Consider the following 25,035-nt stretch of genomic DNA (forward strand, 5'->3'; position numbering starts at 1 on the left):
TTATCGTGGCACTCGCATATGTTTGAAATATCACAATACAAATGGGTATTGGTACAATCAATGAAAGATTACACAGAAGAAGTGACGTGAACAATAAAATATGCGAATGTAGAACTTTAAATCGACACATGATCTTGTATAAGCGGTCTCGCACCACAGAAAATTCCTAAGTTAGCTTTTATGTAATAAATAAATGTGCATATGGCATGGATTTTTCACTTAGCTGATTCTGTGCACACTTATACATTGGCATGCCGAAGAGGAACACTGCAGTGTAAGTTTATTTTGATCAAAATGGGAGTGTGTGTTTTTGTAAACAGGTGATTGAATGTAGGAATAGAGTATGCAAAATGGTGGAAACAAGTGTGATTACTAACACAGAAGCAATTTCTGCTTTAACTCAGTGAGTGCATGAATTAGAGCACGAAAGGCAGAAAAATTTTGAACTTAATCATAAGTTAGAAGCTGGGAAAGCAAGTAAGGTTCTGTCATAATTGAACTCAGGCAGAAGTAAGTCTGGATTGAGAGTGGCTTCTGTTCCATATGACTCTGCAGTGGTCACATTAATTAATCCCCTTTTGGGCAAGACAATGGTGGATGTAGAAACATGTGTTACTATTACAGCAAAAGCAGTTGCTGCATTAACTCAGTGAGGGCATGCATTAACAGATTAACTAGAGCACGAGAGGCAGAAAATTTTTGAACTTAATCATGAGTTAGAGGCTGGGAAAACAAATCAGGCTCAGTCACAGTTGGAGTCAGGCAAAAGTAAGTCTGGATTGAGAAGGCCTCCTGTTCCATATGACCTGACAGTGGTTGCATTAATTAATACTTTTTTGGGCAAGACAGTGGTGGATGTGACAGTTTGTTATTAAGGATGTTAGGGACACTGTGGAAGCACTTGGGTGGCCAGATGAAATAACCCTGCATGTTGCTAATATGGATTTGGCTGGGGTTGCCAAAGCATATGTTGTATACCATGAGACATTGAGTAAATTGCAAATGTTTCAGGAATGAGCCACTGGACTGTACCAGTGGTGCCAAAAGCAAAATAGTGTGTTTTTTTTGGGAGGAACTAAGAACTTTGTCAGTGCACTGCAGCATGCCTTTGGAAGCATTCTCAGATATAATCTGTAAACTGAAGGTAAAGACATGTGTACAGATTCAGAATGCAGAAGCTACTAGGGTGTTATTACAAAAGCTAGAAAACAGAGCAGTGGAATGGAAAATCTGGAGGACATAGCATCAGCTCTTAGGACCACAATGTATTTAGAAGAGGTGGATATTGCAACAGAGCAGAGAATGGACCACCAAGTTCTCACTTGTGAAATCAGCTGGTGTAGAGGGGCATACAAGGAAGCAGTGTAGACAGCCAGAGTGCTATGCGTGTGGCACAGTAGGCCACTTGGCATCTGATTTTAGAATTAGGAAAGGTGGGAAGCACCAGCAGGGGAAGCAGCCATTAAATGCAAACGAGAGTGCTTCAACTGTCAGAAGGTATCCTGATAGACTGTAACACTGCAGAAGTGGGTGCACAGACGGAATGCTGCTTGGTGGGTGGCAGGAAATAGATTTTTGGTAGACACAGGGACACATGTCCATTATCAGTCTGGAACTTGTGGGAAAAAGGAGACAGGGCCACCATGGTATAGGTTATGTGGGGTTGGCAATAATAGTGTGGAATCATTGGGTACACATGGAGGTATTGCCATGCGTAGACAAAGGTTATTCAGTGATTCCCAGGCTAGACTTTCCTAACAAACATCATGCTGATCTTTGGCAATGCACAGTAGAACTCAGTGGAAGTTTGCTTCAATTGAGGGAAGCAATTGCAACTGAGGTGATGGTGCAAGGTTCACGTATCATGGTAGTGAAATCAACTGAACTGCATATCTCTCCAGTAAAGAATGCCTAACAGGATAAAATACCAGCAGGTATGGGGAAAATAGTGTTAGTTTCAGTGGATACCAGTTTACCAAGGGAAACGTTATATGTGGTTGAACTCCTCTTAAGCCATGAAGTACTAGATAGTGTACATTGTTTTGTCCACAGGAGTTTGGCACGTGTAAGTAACAGTAATGGGGAATGGATGATTCCAGTCAGTGTGAATAACTTTGGCAGAGGGGAGGTGACTATCGAAGGGTGCAGTAATAGCCAATCTGGAAGTCTTGGAAGACAAGGACTTTTATAGGTCAAGTCTAGAGGAAAGCCACAAGAAAACCATTGATATGGAAGTGTTACAAGGGAAAGTGGATCACTTGAAAGTCAGTGATTAAAAGTTTATGGGAAACTTTTTGTTGAGGTCTAGTGATTTATTTTGTTCAGATGAGGCTTTACCAACAACCATGGTAGCACATCATTTTGTACTGACAGGGAGTAGCACACTAGTTTATAGGAAGCCATACCATATAGCAAGGCAACTGCAACCATTAGTAGAAGTGTTTATTGAGCAGTAACTACAGTATGGGATCATGCATATCCCCTGGAGCACAAATATAGTGGTTGTGGTGAAGAAGTCTGTGAATGGAGCAAGGAAATAAAGATTGTGCTGTGACTACAGGTATCTAAACGGATAAACCATTTCAGATGCTTTTCCGATTCCAGACGTCGCTTTAACTCTGGATAATCTGGGTCAGTGTCGGTTCTTTAAACCTATGGATCTCAGGAAAAGGTAGCATCAGTTGGAAGTGGTGCCTGAGGATAGGCCAAAAACAGCATTTATGATACCAAGTGGCCACTTTCATTACAAGCGCATGCCATTTGGACTAAAGAATACACCGGCAATTTTTCAGAGGTTGTTAGATGAGGTATTGAGAGGATTAAAACTTAAAACTTGTATGGTGTACCTGGATGACTTTTCAAAGGATTTACGAGAGCATGTGATATGTTTGGAGTATGTCTTTAATAGATTACACTCGACACATTTCTTGTTAAGTATGGGCAAGTGCCATTTTGCGCAAACTCAGGTAAACCCTCTGGGGCTCATGATTAGTGACTGTGGCATACAGACCAATCGTCATTTTACAGACACAGTTCAAAATTTTCTAACGCTATGAACAACTAAACAGGTACAGTCAGTCTTTAATAGACTACACTTGGCACATTTCTTGTTAAGTATGGACAAGTGCCATTTTGCGCAAACTCAGGTAAACTGTCTGGGGCTCACGATTAGTGACAGTAGCATACAGACCAATCCTCATCTTATAATGGACACAGTTCAAAATTTTCTAACACAATGAGCAACTAAACAGGTACAGTCAGTCATCAGCCTTTGTAACTGTTATAGCCGGCTCATGAAGGGCTTTGCAAAAATTGCCAAACCCTTGGACAAGCTACTGAAAAAGAAGACGAAATTCCATTGGTTGCAGAATGTCAACAGGCATTTGAAAAACTAAAAGAAAGATTAGTATCAGATCCAGTATTGGTTTCTCCGGATATCAAGAAAGAGTTTATCCTTTCATGTGACACTTCAATGAAGCATACAGTTGTATTTTGGGACAGAGAATAGATTGTCAAGAACATCTGGTAGCATACACTTTAAGGCAGCTAAACAAGGCAGGGTGTAACTACTCAACGACTGAGAAAGAGATGTTGACAGTCATATGTGGTGTTACATATTTCTGATATTACATGTATGGTAGGAAGTTGAAGGTTGTGACAAACCATTCCACATTGAAGTGGTTACTTGTTGTAAAAGATCTGTCAGGGAAATTAACTTGGTAGGCACTTAAGCTTAGTGAATTCACGTACGAGGTAATCCATAAGCGAGGAAGACCACGTGCAAACACAGATGCATTCAGTTGAGGTAGGGAGGAGCATGGAAAAGTGTCAGGGGGCACAGGGAAAGGACAAAGAGTGCCATGCCAAGCATTTGTTTTGCAGAATGATGAGGTGTGGGTCATACATTGGTGGTTCTAGCACTTTTCGGAAGGAAGTTTTGCTGCAAGCTCACGACCATATGTCGTCAGGTCATGAAGGGTGACATATGATGGGTAGATGTGTAGCAGAGTAGCTTTGGTCAGGAAGCAGGAAGCATGATATGAAGTAGTATGTTAAGGACTGAGTGCCATTTGTGCAAAGAGCCAACACTGAGCATCAGAAAGTGCAGTGCAAAGACCAACAGAGGCACACAATTTACTTTTTGTGTTAGGGCTGGATGTCCTCGAGCTATTTAATAAAACAGCTGCAGAAATAGGTATGTTCTCATGACCAGCGATCATTTTTCTAGATTTTTGATAATGGTAATGATGTCAGACAAATGGTATAGTACAGCAGTGAAGGTGTCAGTAAATGACTGGATATTGAAGTTTGAGGTACCAAACACCATAGTTATGGATCAGGGTATGAACTTTACCATGGATTTAATGAAACAAGTATGCTGCATGTGCTTATGCGTAAGTTATGGACAAGTCTGTTTCATCAGCAGGCGAATGAGAGAACCGAACACGAGCACACAACAACTGCAAACATGTTTTATTAAGTTAATTCCAGGCATGATCATTGGGACACCTATCTTCCCCGTGCCCTATGCACTTGTAATTTGAAGGTCCATACCGCAGTGGGCTTTTTGCCATTTGAGGTGGTGTATGCCAGGAAGATGTTGTCTCCCTTTGATTTTTTGACTCCTAAATTAGGGCTGGATGGCAAGTCAGTAAGGACATTTTCTAGAAGAATGAAGTAAGCTTGGAGGAATGAGTAGAAGACAAACATGAAGGTGCTACAATGGCAGGAACAGCCAAACAGATGCATAGGCAAACTGTCTCAGTACCGCATATGTCAGTGGGTAATGGTCATGAATCACTATATGCCAATGGGGGAAACAAAGAAATTTTTAACTGCAGGTAAGTACCAGGGACATCACCAGGTCATGGAAATGACCTCATCAGTCAATGTGAAGCTATAGTTCCCTATTAAAACAGTTGCTATACACATCAGTCATGTAAAGCTGTTTAAGGGAATGGTAGAGGGGATACTGCAGTTGTCAGGAACCAACCAGGAAGAGGAAGTTACCAGGGGTAAAAGAAGGAACCTGGAATTGGTGAGCTACATAAGGTGCAAGATGTGCCTTATAGATTAAGGTCACGCAAGTAAGTTGTATGATTGTAATTTGTTGAGGTTTCTTTAGGTTAGTGCATTGGAGAGTGTGTGTAACTTTATTTTCTTCTCTCTCTCTCTCTCTCTCTCTCTCTCTCTCTCTCTCTCTCTCTCTCTTTTTGAGTTGTCAGTTTTTATTCACGTTGTTATTATTGGTATTGATTGATTGATTTTTATTATTTATTTATTTATTGTGCATTCTTGGAAGGAAGGAAGATCGTGATCTGTCCAGGTGGAGAGGAATGGACTGATATGTGGACACATGAAACGAATTTGTTTCTGGGGGAAGTAAATGGGACAAGCTGTGGGAAGGAGCTTCTGCCAGTTTGGATGAGAATGCATTGGTTATACTCAGTTTTAATGCTGGAAACTGTATGGTTTAATTCCTGTGAAGTATGGAGATCAGTAGGTCTGAGAAAATTAGAGCTTCAAGAAAGTGGAATGATTATTAATGGTACAACTTGTGATATAATCGGAATGGACTTTCATTTTCTGGCTATATTCACATGCTCAACTGTTATGACATTGTTGTATTGGCCAGAAGGATGTCTGAGGGTATTGCCCATTCAAAATTTAGCCTATTTAATTAACACACTCATTCCTTGGACAGATTAATAAAGTCCCAGCAGGGGAGAATTTTAGTGGAACACATGTGGTAGTATATACACCATTTCCGGGAATGAAGTGTTAGGAGTAAGTGTATCAGCTACCAGTCATGGCGTGTTTCTAGCAGACTTCTGCTTACTATATGTCTGGGTAAAATGCAGGCAGGCACAGGCTGTAGATGTGCCAACACACCAATTACCAATAGAATGTTTGACCAGCACTGGCTAGGGAAGCGATTACTTTAGAGGACTTAATTAGTATGTGAGAGTATGATAAGGCTACATGGTAGTTAGTTAGTTAAGGGGGACAATAAAAGTATGAAGAAAAGTCCCTTGTGGAGACATTACTTTGTGAATTGGGGAGATTGTCCTCAGTATATAAATTATTAGAGTTAAGGTTGTTTAGAGGTAGCCCAATATTAAAGAATCAGGACATATTTTCGGAAGGGGGAGGTATGATGCACCAAGAATAAATACAGGCATGGATATGGGGAATTCATGACAATTTTATGCAGCTGTGGCTGGAAGGTAGAAGTTAAGGGACCAATGGACACATCAATTAGCAGGCACTGGCAATGTTGTTATTAGGCAAATGGTTTTGTGAGGCAGGCTTACGACACCGCTCGCAGGCAAGAAAGCATAGACCGGTACACAATATAAACAACTGTGGAGACAGATGTGGAGTAATCAGATGCCACATAGGGGACTGACGTGCTGTGAAAAACCCATATGTTGCAGTTACAAAAGTACCTAGCAACCTGCATTTGGGGACCAAAATGGGATAGAAAAGCTGATGCCATAATTATTAAGGACCACTCCACTTGTCCCCTCAAGAGTGACTACGAGAGGGGCATAGGAAAAGGAGTATAAATAAGGGAGCCCAGAAGGTTCAAGGGAAGCAGTCATATTGCCATTCTGTCCTTGTCTGGAAACAGAGAGAATGACGATTGTTTAAGTGGCAAGTGAACCGTTATGACCAACTGTTGATGGGTTTTGGTGGCCATCTGGCCTACTGAATGAACCACCAAGCTCCACAATGTGGACGCACCACAACCATGGCTAGGCAGGTCTGAAACTTGATGCTGCATGGGTGCGAGGAGCAGGGGGCAGCCAGCCTCAACCAAATTTGTCTGTGTATCTCTGCTTGCCACAGCATGATTCCCCCCTCACTGTCAAACCATATCTCTGTCATCCTGGCGCATTATGCTCCTTGAACCTGGGGGTCGTAACAGTAAAAATTGTTGGATTGCATCTTATTCACCAGATTTAATATCCTGTAACTTGCACTTTGGATTCAGAAGAAATTTTTATGTGAAAAAGATTTTGAGTACAGTGAAGAGATTTCAGTAACCATAGATAAGTGTTTTGCAGATCTTTCAGAATTTCTCTTCTGGCATGGAATCAACTCATTGGAAAAATGTTAGTGCATAAGAATTATTGCACCTTTTCGCAGAATCTTTGAAGTAAACTGATAGCACATGCAGTCTTTTGCCACCAGCATATTACGATGGTAGCATTCAGATGTTTAACTAGTGATGCCTTACTGAACACCTACAGTGAATCTTTCTGAGATTTAAGGACAGTATGTTATGGAAATTAACACATATATATATATATAAACCAGGGGATTGTTGTGATGCAAGAATGCTACCGCAGAATCTGTTAGAATGGCTTGTAATTTTATACTTATATAATCACATTCATTCCTTCACCATGTTCCATACAACCCATCAAGAAGGAGAACCTTCAGGAAAGTGGAATGAGTTAAGGTATACTTCATCAAAAGACAAGGAAATTATAGAGACTTAATCTTTATAGTCTCTTAACAGCAAACTGTCACTGGACTGCTTAGTGCTATTCATTCTTATGACAGCTACGTATAATCAAGTAAACAGAAAGGAAGCTGCTACATTGAAAAGTTGCTGCCTCTTCAGTTATACTGTATATAACTTACTATTTACTTGACTTCAATGGAATTTTCAAGGAAAATATTTACCTATATCTGTATTGCTACTTGACATGCAGGTAACTGAACATTTCTATCACTGAATGTAGATATTGAGATTATCTGTATAAAGGATGGCTAATGAGGTATGTTTTTAATTTTCTTTAAATTATTTTATTTTAGACAGGAGTTTGTTGAGTATTTTCCTGCCAGAGTACATAACTTTACTCTGAGTACTTTGTAAGGAGGAAAAATCTACATGAAAATTATTTTTGAGACTTGTGTGTGTTTAAATCACAGTCCAGCTAAAATTTATTTTTATTATCAGCAACAAAATCCATCAAGTACTAAATATCTTGGAAAGTGAGCATAAGAATGCCAAGATCCTTCAAAAGGCATCTGCAAGTTGTATGATCTACCATACTTTGCTCAGTATTGTTACTATTCACTTCTGCTGAATGTATACACTTTGCTCTATATTGTTACTATTCTCTTCTGCTGAATAAACACTTTATTTACTTTGGGTGCACTGTCTCAGAATATAAGTGCATTGGACGACAGGGAGTGAAAATGTGGAAACTAAGCCAACACTCTTATTTTTGGGTCAAAAAAATAAAAAATGTTTCTAAGGACATAACTGAGCTTCTTAATTAGTTTGTGTTGATTCAGTTTTAAAATGTCATCAACTAGACCCCGAGAAGTTTTACACAGTGTTTCACTTAGCATCTGACCGTTAATGTCTCCTTCTGATGCAAAAAGATCGTTATTGACTGTTTGAAATTGGATAAGATGAATCTCTGTGTGAGTGAGGCTTAAACTGTTAGCTGTGACCAGTGTAGGGCTATTCAGATATCATCTGAGCCATGTGTGCTAAGATCGAGTTTAGGTCCTTCATTAGTCTGCTTGAGTCATCAGCAAAGATAACAGTTTCTGAACTGCCCTTTAGAGTTATGGAATGATCATTTAAGTAGATTAACAAACCCAGTACTGACCCTTATGGCACCCAACAGTCCCCCGTTCTGAGGTTAGTTCGATGCCTGTGTGTGTGTGTGTGTGTGTGTGTGTGTGTGTGTGTGTGTGTGTGTGTGTTTTTTTTTTTTTTTTTTTTTTTTTTTTTTTTTTTTTTTTTTTTTTTTTTTTTTTTTTTTTCTGCGAGAGACCACGGAGACAGGAATGCAATTTTATACTTGAGATTAAAATTGATTTGTAAACAAATGTGATGTCTTGAATGACAAAACTTATTCTGACTTGAAAGTATAAAGAAAACATTGAATTATTACAAATATAAATAATAGAAAAATGGCATCCATGTTGTGCAAGAGAAATAATGGGTGCCTATTAAGAGCCATGCAAAGACTCACTAATTGTGATGTGTGGCATGCTGAAGATTTTATTATGACATACATTCACAGCGTGAGAAGTTTGAGATATCTTTTCTTGACGGTAAATTTAGTTTGGATATCAGTCACCAGAAAAAAAAAAGAAAAAAAAATGTGGGTGATTTTTTTTTTTTTTTTTTTTTTTTTTTAAGTACTCTGACTCACAACATTTTGTTGGGCATGTCAATTGGAATTTCACATAATTTTTGTAGTTTACTACATTACCTTGTTGAATACTCTCAGTAGTTGTGTTACATTGTTATAGGTCAGTTTTTGCTCTAAATCCTGGATTCAGCCCCCCCTTCCCTCCTGGCCCCCACCAGCGACACCACACACACACACACACACACACACACACACACACACACACACAATGCACATAGACCCGTGGAAAAATATCACTTCAGACACACACACACACACACACACACACACACACACACACACACACACACACACACACACAATGCACATAGACCCGAGGAAAAATATCACTTCAGAGACACCCAACACCCAATATGACCAACTCGAGTGACTTAATATTGTTACAAAGGCAATGAATTATGATTGGTGTAATGTGCATGATATACTCTAATTGCTATGTGTGTTGTCTTGTAACAAAATCTTCATTTTCTTTCAGGTTTATTTTGACATTAATGGCTGGGGGCAACCAGATATATACAAGTCAGCAGAGCTTAGACGTTTTTACCAACATATGCGACATCCAACATTTCTGGGGTTTTTGACCATTTTCTGGTTGTATCCTATAATGAGGTACAGTATTTGAAATAATTTTCTGCATAGTGCTATGCAATCAGCAAATTTGTGCACAGTAGTGTTTAATGTATACAGCAAGCCTGGCCAAGATTTGCACTCCCGGCACTCACACTCCAAGAGTGCAGTTGACTCTGCTCAGTGCTCTGGTTTACCTTGACGCTGTGCTATTTGAACAGGTGTCTGAGTCAGGCAGCCATATGCTAAAGGCTGCACAAGAAGGAAACATATGAAGACATGTTTGCAACACAGTGAGTCTGCTTCTAAGAGGCGAATATTGCAGCATATACTTAGAAGCAGTGTTTTATGACTAATGTTTATTTTCAACTTTCTATTTTTCTGCCAAAGCAGTAACTTTTTTACCAATTAAATAAGTGTTAATATGATGAGCAGAACTACACATCCTATTTATTAACAAAACACTTTACATAAAGACATTTAGCATGAAGTTGTGATCTTCGTAAATTTATGCATTTTGTTCATAAGATGTAGTGTATCAGAAACTATGGCATGTGATATATCCAAACACATGGAGAATTCTTGTAAATTCCTTGACTGGAGAAACAGGTTTTTGAGCCAGGTTCTACTGTGTAAGTCTGTCAGTTCAATTGAAAGTAATGATGTACATCAGTAGCAAGTGCAAGATCAGTCTGACATTAAATCGAAATTGATCTTCAGTCACACAAAATCTTGGAACTGTTCTGAGAAATGATGAAGTGTTTCAATTACTGAAATGTAGTCAGTCATGTATGGTCTACAAAAGGCTACTTTGAAATCTGGGAAATGCTCTGTGTCATGAACTTGATAGCATCAAACTTGTCCACAATATCTATTATCAAATGATTCTTCCCTTGCATTGAGAGACATAGAGAATTCAAATAATTGGTGATGTCAACCGTCCAATTCAGTGAGGATCACAAAGACACTTATCCTCTTTTCCACTCATCTTCACAAATGCTTCCATCTCTTCCTGCAAATTAAAGACCTTCTTCAGGGCTTGTTCATTTCTTAAAAATGTAATTTTGGAGGTGTATGGAACAGCAGCATATTTGGCTTGGAAGTCAGCCTTGAATTCCATAAATTCATGGTGTCTCACTCCACATGGCCAAACATAGTTCACTGTATGAACACTCACTTCCATTATATTATTTAATTTAAATGACCTAGCACATAATACCTCTTGATCTAACAGGCAATGAATTGCAGCTGTCACCGAGGCCCCAACAGGATCAGATTCCTCCATTATCAAGTTGGGTAAGACCTCTTTGCTCTTCTTTCATTAATAATGCACCATCTGTTGTGATTACTGACGAGTTGTCTCCAATCCCTTCCAAAGGAATGAATTACTATCTTCAAGTAATCAAAAGTGTTCCTGCTGGTAATAGAGTTCTTAAGTGAGTTTAAACTCAGAGGGTCTGCCATCACCTCTAGCTTGGCATTTACTCCCTGCACGAAAATCACATAATGGAGTGTGCCTGACATGTCAGTGGAATCATCAAGTGCAATGGAAAATCCTGTGAACGAGGGTGCCCTCTGAGTCAGATGATGTTTACATCTGCAGCCATGTGAGCAATGTAGCAGTCCACTGTATGATGCGAAAGTGTGACTTAATCTAAACTCCAATGCCTCTTCTACACATTCTGTAATGTACTTTCCATCATAAAATGCCTCCCACTCCTTGTGATTTTGAAAGCCATTTTGTAGCTCACTTCTGGCAATGGGCTCTCAATGTCATAGAAACAAGGTGTATATTTTTAATTAGTTGGAAATTGTACACAAAACAGTGATAATCTTTCATTTGTGTTGGTATCTTTCTTCTGTTACTGGACTTAGTTAGTTATGTAATTCTTTCTTTAACTTTTCATAACATGTCATTTATAAGATTTTATCACTTTTTTAATTACTCTTAACTTAGAATGAGATTTTCACTCTGCAGTGGAGTGTGCGCTGATATGAAACTTCCTGGCGGATTGAAACTGTGTGCCCGACCGAGACTGGAACTCGGGACCTTTGCCTTTCGCGGGCAAGTGCTCCACCATCTGAGCTACCGAAGCACGACTCACGCCCGGTACTCACAGCTTTACTTCTGCCAGTACCTTGTCTCCTACCTTCCAAACTTTACAGAAGCTCTCCTGCGAACCTTGCAGAACTAGCACTCCTGAAAGAAAGGATACTGCGGAGACATGGCTTAGCCACAGCCTGGGGGATGTTTCCAGAATGAGATTTTCACGCTGCAGCGGAGTGTGCGCTGATATATCTGCCAGGAAGTTTCATATCAGCGCACACTCCGCTGCAGAATGAAAATCTCATTCTGGAAACATCCCCCAGGCTGTGGCTAAGCCATGTCTCTGCAATAGCCTTTCTTTCAGGAGTGCTAGTTCTGCAAGGTTCCCAGGAGAGCTTCTGTAAAGTTTGGACGGTAGGAGACGAGGTACTGGCAGAAGTAAAGCTGTGGGCACCGGGCGTGAGTCGTGCTTCGGTAGCTCAGATGGTAGAGCACTTGCCCGCGAAAGGCAAAGGTCCCGAGTTCGAGTCTCGGTCGGGCACACAGTTTTAATCTGCCAGGAAGTTTCATACTCTTAACTTAATTTTTTCCCTAAGACCTCCTTAATTTCAGTCAGCATTCTGTCTCTTTCATCGGAATACAAGGCTATCATATCACTTTGTGTCTTGGTGTTGTAATATATTCCAGTAGTTGTTATTACCAGCTCATAATAGGTCGTTCAATACCATGTTAAGCACTTGAAATGATATGAAAAAATAAAGCAATTCCCATTCCAAACTGATCAATGTCACTTCCCCACTTTTCCCTTCTTAGGTTAAATTGCTATATTGTTCCTAATGCTGAATGTAAATCTAATTTAACACAATCAGCATTGCTAGTAAACTTCTTGGCATGTAACACATTGACTACCTTGCTCTAGATTCTAATAGTGTCTGGCTGCAGATTTTTCTTTTTCTTCTCCTCCTCATCATAGTCTTAGGTGGAGATTTCAATTTACCAGATGTAGACTGGGACACTCAGATGTTTAGGACAGGTGGTAGGGACAGAGCATCGAGTGACATTATACTGAGTGCACTATCCGAAAATTACCTCGAGCAATTAAACAGAGAACCGACTCGTGGAAATAACATCTTGGACCTACTGATAACAAACAGACCCGAACTTTTCGACTCTGTAAGTGCAGAACAGGGAATCAGTGATCATAAGGCCGTTGCAGCATCCCTGAATATGGAAGTTAATAGGAATATAAAAAAAGGGAGGAAGGTTTATCTGTTTAGCAAGAGTAATAGAAGGCAGATTTCAGACTACCTAACAGATCAAAACGAAAATTTCTGTTCCGACACTGACAATGTTGAGCGTTTATGGAAAAAGTTCAAGGCAATCGTAAAATGCGTTTTAGACAGGTACGTGCTGAGTAAAACTGTGAGGGATGGGAAAAAGCCACCATGGTTCAACAACAAAGTTAGGAAACTACTACGAAAGCAAAGAGAGCTTCACTCCAAGTTTAAACGCAGCCAAAACCTCTCAGACAAACAGAAGCTAAACGATGTCAAAGTTAGCATAAGGAGGGCTATGCGTGAAGCGTTCAGTGAATTCGAAAGTAAAATTCTATGTACCGACTTGACAGAAAATCCTAGGAAGTTCTAGTCTTACGTTAAATCAGTAAGTGGCTCGAAACAGCATATCCAGACACTTCGGGATGATGATGGCATTGAAACAGAGGATGACTCGCGTAAAGCTGAAATACTAAACACCTTTTTCCAAAGCTGTTTCACAGAGGAAGACCGCACGGCAGTTCCTTCTCTAAATCCTCGCACAAACGAAAAAATGGCTGACATCGAAATACGTGTCCAAGGAATAGAAAAGCAACTGGAATCACTCAATAGAGGAAAGTCCACTGGACCTGACGGGATACCAATTCGATTCTACACAGAGTACGCGAAAGAACTTGCCCCCCTTCTAACAGCCGTGTACCGCAAGTCTCTAGAGGAACGGAGGGTTCCAAATGATTGGAAAAGAGCACAGGTAGTCCCAGTCTTCAAGAAGGGTCGTCGAGCAGATGCGCAAAACTATAGACCTATATCTCTGACGTCGATCTGTTGTAGAATTTTAGAACATGTTTTTTGCTCGAGTATCATGTCATTTTTGGAAACCCAGAATCTACTCTGTAGGAACCAACATGGATTCCGGAAACAGCGATCATGTGAGACCCAACTCGCTTTATTTGTTCATGAGACCCAGAAAATATTAGATACAGGCTCCCAGGTAGATGCTATTTTTCTTGACTTCCGGAAGGCGTTTGATACAGTTCCGCACTGTCGCCTGATAAACAAAGTAAGAGCCTACGGAATATGTCTCAGCTGTGTGGCTGGATTGAAGAGTTTTTAGCAAACAGAACACAGCATGTTGTTATCAATGGAGAGACGTCTACAGACGTTAAAGTAACCTCTGGCGTGCCACAGGGGAGTGTTATGGGACCATTGCTTTTCACAATATATATAAATGACCTAGTAGGTAGTGTCGGAAGTTCCATGCAGCTTTTCGCGGATGATGCTGTAGTATACAGAGAAGTTGCAGCATTAGAAAATTGTAGCAAAATGCAGGAATATCTGCTGCGGATAGGCACTTGGTGCAGGGAGTGGCAACTGTCCCTTAACATAGAAAAATGTAATGTATTGCGATTACATAGAAAGAAGGATCCTTTATTGTATGATTATATGATAGCGGAACAAACACTGGTAGCAGTTACTTCTGTAAAATATCTGGGAGTATGCGTGCGGAACGATTTGAAGTGGAATGATCATATAAAATTAATTGTTGGTAAGGCGGGTACCAGGTTGAGATTCATTGGGAGAGTGCTTAGAAAATGTAGTCCATCAACAAAGGAGGTGGCTTACAAAACACTCGTTCGACCTATACTTGAGTATTGCTCATCAGTGTGGGATCCGTGCCAGATCGGTTTGACGGAGGAGATAGAGAAGATCCAAAGAAGAGCGGCGCGTTTCATCACAGGGTTATTTGGTAACCGTGATAGCGTTACGGAGATGTTTAATAAACTCAAGTGGCAGACTCTGCAAGAGAGGCGCTCTGCATCGCAGTGTAGCTTGCTCGCCAGGTTTCGAGAGGGTGCGTTTCTGGATGAGGTATCGAATATATTGCTTCCCCCTACTTATACCTCCCGAGGAGATCACGAATGTAAAATTAGAGAGATTAGAGCGCGCACGGAGGCTTTCAGACAGTCGTTCTTCCCGCGAACCATATGCGACTGGAACAGGAAGGGGAGGTAATAACAGTGGCACGTAAAGTGCCCTCCGCCACACACCGTTGGGTGGCTTGCGGAGTATAAATGTAGATGTAGATCCCTGAGCCACACTAACATTTGTGCTTAGAGCGTTGGACAGGAGCATTGTGAAGTCCTCAACCCTGTGAAGCACTGTTTGGCCAGGTCTGGTGTACAGTATATGAAACATAACTTGTAAATTATTTTATCACTGATGGATATAACAATGATTGTAAAATTGTCTAACAGCATTATATATCTTGTTTCAGTATTGATCGTTTACTTCTGGCGTTTATATGGACAGGTTACATGATAATTGGTTGGAACGTTGATCGCAAAGACTTGTTGTATATTAAAAAACAATTTAATAACAAGATGGTGGAGCTTTCTCCAAATAAATACCTTACTTTTTATGAGAGAAGCAAGCTTTCGTAATGATTCCTGTAAGTATTTTGCAGCATATTTTGAATGTAACACATAATTAGACCTATTTTGTTTAGCTTTGCTGCAAGTGAATAATTTAGAATGAAGTGAATAATTGAGATAACTACTTCACAATGGTAAAATTGCATGGAGTGTTGTTTGTGCACAGTGGTGTAAAGCAAAGTGTGGGGCATAACTCCTGTGATACTCCTAGCATTAGTTCACCCATTAAAATAGGCTTTTCCATTTGCACCAAGTGTGTCTGCAATTGTAATTATCATGTCTACATGATGTTATGTTGTTGCTGTTGCTACTGATCAAAGTACAAGGTGGCCAAGGGAGGGGGGGGGGGGGGAATACATGAATTTAATGATTTAGGTATATACCCTATTGCTTTCTCTTCAAGAAAGAAAGCCACCTCTGTAAGTTTCCCACATTGACGAATTACCATCAACAGTATTTTATACTCTCACTTTCATAAGGCTTTTGGATTAGTTTGTGATTATATCTATACATCAAAGCATGGCACATGTAATATTACCCTCCCACACATCACTATTAAAATTCTCTGTCTCTGCACAAGTTTTGAAAGTTTCACGAGGCGTAGGTATACAAAAGAAAAACCTTTTACTTATCTTCATTTTCTCTTCTTGTTGTTGGCAGCAGTTATTTCATGGTGTGTAAAAAATTAATTTCTTTTTAATACATTTTAGTTTGAAATATAATACATCATATACAAAATCACATGAAGCTCTTTTAGTTAAACAGCTGAGATTATGTTCACCTATACAAGTTTCTTCGTATCGACTATTTCTATATAAATAAAAAAAGGGTAATGTTAGAGGAGGTGTCCTATTAACATAGCAATTGTTATCATCAGCCCAGTCACAAAATAAACTTCAACAAGTCTTGCCTGCTGACTAAACAACAATTACAATGGAATTTTTCCATCACTGACATTTGAGCAAGAGCGTCTTGGATAAATCACCTACTGTGCTGTAGTGGTCAGCAGTAAAATTCTCTGCACCACTTACAACTGATGTTATTGTGAAAATTACTCTCAATGAACAGTTTTCGTGCAGAACTGGATCCTTAAGAGTCTGTAACCATGCAGGATGGTGTGACTGATATTTCATCCAATGTATGACAATCAGGCTGATTGTGTTGAACACCTCGGAACTGGGTGGTAAACATTACCATGCATCAGCCTTTCAATGGTGACCTATCATCTTATACTGTATACTGTAAAGAGAGTCCATTTCTGCAGTTCCTGTACTGTGCAGTCTGCCAATGACAATCTGGGGCTGAATAGTGTCAACAGAGGATTGTATTTGGTAACTAAAAGGAATTTTACCACATAAAGGTGAGTGTGAAATTCGTGAACTGCATATATCATAGTCAAAGTCTGCTCAGTTTTTACATAGGTGGTGTATGCTGAATTCAGAGTTTTTACAAATGTAATCAGTCAAGTGCTTCACTCTGGTCTTGGTCTTGATTGGATAACTCTATTAATACAATAATTTGATATGTTCCCAGTAAGGGCCAGTGTTTCATCAGAAAAATGTGCTACAAGACTTACGGGCAATTGTAATTTCTGTTTTAGACATTGAAATACTTTTCTCATATTAAGACATTCATTTATAAGGCATATTTAAGGGTTTAGAGACTTGAGCTGCATTTGACAGAAAACAGTTTATTTTGTGTATAAAAATTTGTAATTTTTTTCCTTTCTTCCAGTTGCAGTGATAGTAATATTCCCTTTTTTTGCTGTTAATGAAGCCCAGTTACTGTAACAATCTTTTTAAGAATTGAAATTTCTTTAAACTGCATATGAGAGGTAGTCATAAAATTTTTATTACAACATAAATATGCTAATTGTTTGTTTATTTGCAGGTACATCTGCTATCCTGTAACACATTGAAATCCCCTTGCCACAGAACCGTATCACACAGCTAGGGGAACAGAAACAAAACACTGCAGCCTATTGATAAAATGGAGATTTGTGTGGGAATTTTGTAGTGGAAATGTTCAAGCTGTCAGGCCAATCCAGAAAGTTACAGAAATCATCTAGGTTGCCTAAAACAAATGTTACAGTATTGTGGTGTTGGGATTTCTATGCGCAACAGGTCAGCAGGCATGTACATGCAAACGAATAAAAAATTTATTATGTAACTTTATTCTTTCTAGGTGATAGACAGAAATTTATGACTACCCCTTGTACAAATTCTGCAGATTGCGAAGTTTCAGACAATGTCTATAATTTTTCTATATACAGGCTAGTCATCAAGAGTTTTTCTTAAGTAAAAATGAAAGAGGCATTGGAAATTCCAAGACACAAACAAAGGGATTGTTACAGTCCAAAGCTTTTGTTCGGTATTAAAAAAAATCCTGTGATGATGCACTGAAAGGAACTGTAAATAAGTATCTGATAAATAAATCTCGGAAAAACAGTCATCACCAAGCAGAACAAATCTTCACAATACATAAGGAGTATGCTCATGAACTTGTTAGTATAGGCACAGTCACATTCTGATTAGAAATGATCCAGTTCTGCCTTTGTGGTATCTCGCATCATGTGCAGGTGATCCATGAGTATAAGAAATGTGGTACTGCCATCAGGGGCATGTGAATGTGACTTGTGCTGTCCTAGTCCAGGGGAAAACAGTCCAGAAAAGGACAAAAATGTGTTAACTGTCTCTGTTGAGAAACAAAAAGTTTTGAAACTGTTGAGTTCAAAGGTATTCTGTGAGTATGTTGAGGCTATGACTAGAAATTGAATTTATCATGACATTTTTCTGTACGCAATAATAGTACTTTTTTTTTTTTTTTGCAGTAAGGGTCTCATGGCCACCATAATTTATTAGAGGTGCTGAGGCTTGAAAAGTCAGTGTGGTACTGAACAATTGTAATTCAATAGTCACATTTTTTTACATATCAGTCAATGGATTTTTTGAGCTTGGACATGATGAATGAGTTCATTTGTCTTTGGATTGCCTAGGTTTCAAGAGTGACACACATTTGAATGTGGCCTAGTTTATTGTAACAGAAACAAATCACCTCTCTTCTGGCACATGCTGACATGGATGCTTCGCAAGACAATGACAATCAAGCCAATTTTTGCAAAAACCTGTAAGATGATAAAGCATTCAGTAAGGAAAAATTATGCCCAGTGTCACCTGTGTAAGTAAGCTATAACCTGATGTGGCACCTTTCTATTTAGCCTGTGTGGAGAGAAATTTACTGTGAAAGGGGGTTGCATTCGGCGGTGAGAACAAAGCTAGGTGGACTGTTTCCGTACCAACCATTACTCTGTAGACAGTGCTGTAATTTCCTGATCCAAAATGAGATAAAGATCTGCTGCCTGTGGAAGATCAAAACAGCGAGTGATTTTTAGCCTTCGTTCTAAAGGAAGATTCTGAAAAAAAAAGAAAAAGTCTTCGCACTTCCCTGTCTGTGTCCATTGGAATGACACATTCCCTGGTTAACAATAACTCCACATAAGATTGCTGATGTAGAGGATTTGAACAATGGGATTGTGTTGACAACTCAGTCCACACACACCTGTTACTCACACTTGCTACAGCTCTGATTGCAGCCTACAACACTGATTGAGCTGTAGTCTTGGTCTTATGTTGATAATGTTCCAGGACTTCATGCACTTTAGGCAACAACAGTTGTACAATAGCTGAATCACTTCTTATGATGACGAAGACAACAAAGTGACTAAATATTTAGATCCATTACACATAAGAATTTGGAAATGCTATTGCAACCATTTGAAGTGCAAATACCAAACCTCATTGTCAGCATAATGGAAAGCCCTGTTTATCTCCTCCTGTCCATCCATATCTTTCCCTATATTTTCCTTCTCACTTTTCTTCCTCTCCTCATATTGCTCTTGTCATCAAATCACGTGAGGTAGTGGAGCATTTTATCTCCTAGGCTATCTACCCCTTTTCCCCACATTACTCTTCTCATCATTTCACATGAAGCAAATTATTTTCCTATACACAACTGTCACAAACAAATATCAACACAACACAGAGACACCACGGTACAATTTGCTCCTCCATTTTAATTTATCAAACTTCCAAACTGTTATCCATAGATTCCTTTACTGCTGTGCAATGTATTCATTTGTCCATGTCCCATCTCTGTTTTACATGTTTACTTTGTGTATTTTTCTTTTTCCCTCTCATCAGTACCATCCAGTTTTATTGCCTATATTCCCCTATAATGTTCATGCATACTTAAAAGAAAAATATCCCTATCCCTAGCTGAAACAAAGTCCCACATTCTGTTCCCTAAAGACTGTCTAAGCCATGGACTCCCCTTCTCCTCTCCCCTTCCTCCCCCAGTGGCCTAACCATAAAATTTTCCCTGTGTAGTAACCACTCCTTCTTTCACAATGACCTTAAAATCTTCAGATTCTGCCAATTCATATCCGTCATTAATCTGATACTATAGAAACAAATTTTCATGGTGCAGACATCCCTCAACCACCCTTCTCCCTCTACAAAATAATGTTACTGTGCAACCTGAACTACCTACACTTTATCTCCCAAATCGAATCCCTTGCCATTCAACACCTGGAAGAGGACTTCAGACAACCACATCCAGAAGTTTTCAAATTTATTGAAATCTTAATCTCACCTTGGAGCACCACTACCCAGAAAATACCTAGTCTACCCTAGTGAAGCCCCTCATCAAACCTTTATAGCGCCCAGAACCTGGCTTGCTGACTTTTTCTGTCCACCACGTCCCCTAAAGCTCACTCCCAACACCCCACAAATCCAAGCATTTTAACAAACGAAAAACACTGTAACCAACCTATCCCACAAAATAAAATCAACCTATGCAAGTTTCAGCCCTATCTAAAGGCCTCACCTTGATCCCCACGCTCAAGTTCAACCCCAGACTCATCAAAGATCCACTCTTCGTTTCCTGTTCCCTGTGCTGGAAAACTTTATTGCCACCAATCCCTCCAACCAAATCTCAACATTGAATCTGGCTTATCTAAGTCCATACCACTATTCAAGCATGAACATCACAGACTCCCACTTAATCCCTACATGGTTACCTTTCAGGAATTTGGCACCTCCAACTTGGCCTCACTCACTTCTCCCACATTCCTTCAATGGAACACGAAACTCACAATGTAGGAAAGAACAGCCACCCGTAACTTCAAGACAGGTCCTGATTTAACCATCGTCCCTGCAGATAAAAGCTCCACCACCATCCTGATGAATCCCTGCAGACAAAAGCTCCACCACTATCCTGATGAATCTCAGTGATTATCTGACTAAACGAGTCTGTCCACCGATTCATCCACCTACAAGCCTTGCCTTGCCCTAGTCATCCCATCCCAGAAGTCCAGTGTAATCTCCTACTCAAATCCTCAGGCTCATCCGAGAATCCATCTCGTCTCTCTTTCTTAATGCCCCCTATACATATACCCACAACACTCTTGGGTACCCCATTGTTGCTGGTACTGTGTTCCTACTGAAAGAATCTGTTGGTGGCGAACATCACCAACCAGTTGCCCAAAAGCATAGCTTCCCATATTAAAGACATGAACCATGCCCTTTACTGACTCTCAACCATCCTCACTCCATTACCTCCTGGGCCCCCATTCATCACTGTTGATACCACCTCCCTGTACATCAGCTTTCCCTGTAACCAACCTTGTAGTTACCAAACAAACCTCTCCCAAATTCTTTCCAAACCCAAACCCAAACCCACCACCATATTCACTATATACCTAAGTATATCCTCATCAGTACTAATTCTCCTTTGAAGGGAAGATATGCATACAAATCCGTGGCATGATCATTGGCACATCCACAACACATCACATGTTTATGGGTCATCTGGAGGAAACCTTCCTGTCCTCCAAAACACTTGTTTGGTTCAGGTTCATTGATGATATCTTCATGATTTGGGCCCTATCTTCATTCCTCCACAGCTTTAACATCATCTCTTCCAACTGCTGCACATTCCTCTCCAGCCAAACATGCCACCTTCTTGGATGTTGACCTCCATCTCTCTCTGAGGATTCCAGCCATACCTCTGTCCATAACACACCCAATAACTGTCAAGAGTACCTGCATTTCATATGTGTTGCACACCAAAAAATCATTCTTCTTCTACATCCATACTCCACAAGCCAGTGTAGGGTGTCTGGTGGAGGGTTACTATATGCCACTACTGATCATTTCCTTTCCCATTCTACTCCCTAATGGAATGAGGGCAAAGTGACTGTCTGTATGCCTCCATGCAAGCCCTATTCCCTCATACCTTGTTTGCGGTCTTTACGCAAAATGCATATTGGCAGCAATAGAATTGGTCCGCAGCCAACTGCAAATGCCTGTTCTCTAAATTTCATCAGTAGTTCTTTGGTACAGAATGTCATCTTCTCTCCAGAGATTACCATTTCAGCTCACCAAGCATCTCCGTAACAATCACATGTTAACTGAATCTACTGGTAACATGTCTAGCAGCACACTTCTCAATTGTTTTGATGTCTTTCTTTAATTTGCCGTGGTGAGGATCACAGACACTCGAACAATACTCAAGAACAGGCCATACAAATATTCTGTATGTAGTCTCCTCTGTAGGTGAGCTACATTTTTCTAGAGGTGTATTAATAAACCAATGTCTACCATTCACTTTCCCTATTGCCATCATTACATGCTCGATCCATTTCATATCACTTTGCAACATTACACGTAGATATTTAACTGATCTGGCTTTGCGAAGCAGCACATCACTAACAATGTATTCAAATATTACAGGATTACCTTTCCTACTCTTCTGCTTTAACTAACACTTTTCTGCATCATACCAAATAGAAATTCTATATAAGTCATTCTGTATCCTTCTGCAGTCACTCAATAGTGATACTTTCCCATACATTACAGCACCATCGGCAAACAGTTGCAGATTGCTGCTCAATGTATCCATAAGATAATTTATGTAGAACAAGAGCAGTACTATCACATGTGCCTGGGGTACTTCTGATGATACCCTTGTCTCTTATGAACACTCGCCTACAAGGACAATGTAATGGTTTCTATTATTTAAGAAGGGTTCTATTATTTAAGAAGTCTTCGAGCCACTCACATATCTGGGAACCTATTTCGTATGCTTGGACCTTTGTTAACAGTCTGCACTGGGGCACCATGTCAAATGCTTTCCAGAGACCTTGGAATATTGAATCTATCTGTTAACCTGCATCCTCAGTTCACAGGATATCGTGAGAAAAGGACAGGCTGAATTTCACGTGAGCAGTGGTTTTTAAATCTGTGCTGACTTGTGGATTAAAGCTTTTCTGCCTCAAGGAAATTTATTATATTCAGACTGAGAATATGTTAAAGAATTCTGCAGCCAACCAGTGTTAAAAATGTTGGTCTGTAATTTTGCAGGTTCATTCTTTCCCTTCTTATATACAGGAGTCATCTGCACTTTTTTCCAGTCACTTAAAACTTTGCAGTGTGTGAGAGATTCACGATAAATGCACACTAAGTAAGGGACCAAGTCGTGGAGTACTCTCTGTAAACCCGAATTGGGATTTTATCTGGACGTGGTCACCTCTTTGTCTTCAACTCTTTCAGTTGCTTCTTTCTCAACACTGGAAATGCTCTGTGTCCTCCATAAGGGAGTCTGTAAGACAGACAAACAGTGTCATGTCGATATGTTCCTCTTGTGTGAATGATTTTTCAAATGTTAAATTTAAGATTCCAGCTTTCATTTTGCTGTCTTCTACTGTCACATCAAATTCGTCGATGAGTGAGTAGGTAGACCAGAATGAGATTATCACTCTGCAGCGTAGTGTGCGCTGATATGAATCTTCTTGGCAGATTAAAACTGTGTGCTGGACCAAGACTCAAACTCGGGACCTTTGCCTTTCACAGGCAAGTGCTCTACCATTTGAGCTACCCAAGCATGACTCACGCCCCATCCTCACAGCTGGTAGAGCACTTGCCCACAAAAGGCAAAGGTCCTGAGTTTGAGTCTCGGTCCAGAACACAGTTTTAATCTGCCAGGAAGTTTCATATCAGTGCACACTCCTCTGCAGAGTGAAAATCTCATTCTGGAAACAACTCCCAGGCTGTGGCTAAGCCATGTCTCCTCAATATCCTTTCTTCCAGGAGTGCTAGTTCTGCAAACACTTCCATGCGAATGGCCTCAGAATATGCACCTGAACCCATGACTTCAAACATGTACAAGTCTCACAAAGTCTTTATGCAGCTAAAATATGATTTCACTCTGTGATTTTACTGGCAGCAAACTTGCACTACAGTTAGCCACTCTCACTAAAACTCTGTTGTACTTAATGCCTCTGCAGATCTAAAAATCTTATATTCTGCTGTCCTTGCAACTCATATTGGTTGTTTCTACTGTCTAGCTGTATCCTTGACCATTATCTTCCAAACACATTACCCTAACTATTAGGTGAAGGAAAGGCACAGTAACTGATATGAATGTTATAGGTTCTGTTCCTTATCTCGTGAGTAAATAGACAATAATTAATTAAATAATAAATTAAGAACCTTCCCATGTGCTTCAGTTAAGCACACAGCATGTCACTGAAGTGTGATAAAGTTTGCAAATTGATTGTCACCGCCTATGTAGGAAATGGAAACTTTGAGCTCGGAAATTACTTGATCTAAAGTTATGCATCTTATCCAGCAATTGAGACCAATATAATCTCCTAGATGCCAGACTATTCAGTCTTTTGTTACAAACAATATTTGTGAGGATACAGTGATGATGCTAAATTCTGTTTAAGCACTGTTTAAACAGTGACAGTCATATTAATAGTGCCACAGTATCTAGTACTAATCACACACAGACATGCTTTCAGTGAAAGCAGCGTGTAATCTTTTACATTACTAATGTCAATTTTTAAATCTGATCATTTTTCAGATTTGACAGAGGTTCTTCAGAAGTAAAGCAAAACACTTTTGAGCAAATATAACTGGAAAACATTATATTAGGTTGGTGCATAAATTTGTAGCATTTTTGTTTTGGACATTGGTATTCCAGTTGCTGCGGGTTTATTTATCGATTGTCATTATTTATTTGTAGTTGACTTGCTATTTGATTTACATATTGTCATTTGGAATAGTGCGTGGGGCTGTGGGCACTAGAAAATGGAGTGCCAAATGGAGAAACTGGAACATTTCTGATACATTATGTTTGATTTTAATAGAGGGATGACAATAACAGAGGAAACTGAAAACATTTGTTCTGTGTATGGGGATAATGCCATTGAACTGAGCATGGCATGAAAATCGTTTTAAGGAGGATCGTTTTGACGTTAGTGACTTTCCATGTTCAGCGGGACCTTCAGGGTTTGAAGAAGATTGTTTGAACACATTAAACCCCAATGATCCATGTCAGTTTACTCGAGAACTGGCAGATGTGATGAAATGTGACTATTCCAGTACTGTGTGACATTTGCACGCAATGAGAAAGGTTCAAAAATCGGTTGTATGGGTGCCACATGCCCTAAGCCAAAGACACAA

At 39.8% G+C, this 25,035-nt stretch overlaps 1 protein-coding gene across 1 annotated transcript in view; it reads left to right on the forward strand.

The window, feature by feature from the left end:
• LOC124798272 (nurim homolog) overlaps positions 1 to 25,035 on the forward strand; it is a 61,013-nt gene that overhangs the window by 26,180 nt on the left and 9,798 nt on the right. The window contains exons 4-5 of the mRNA XM_047261598.1: positions 9,664 to 9,797; positions 15,352 to 15,525. Of these exons, the coding sequence (XP_047117554.1) occupies positions 9,664 to 9,797; positions 15,352 to 15,517 (300 nt within the window). The 3' untranslated portion in view covers positions 15,518 to 15,525. The remainder of the gene's footprint in view (positions 1 to 9,663; positions 9,798 to 15,351; positions 15,526 to 25,035) is intronic.

The sequence above is a fragment of the Schistocerca piceifrons genome, chromosome 1, assembly GCF_021461385.2.
Source record: "Schistocerca piceifrons isolate TAMUIC-IGC-003096 chromosome 1, iqSchPice1.1, whole genome shotgun sequence".
Taxonomy (NCBI): domain Eukaryota; kingdom Metazoa; phylum Arthropoda; class Insecta; order Orthoptera; family Acrididae; genus Schistocerca; species Schistocerca piceifrons.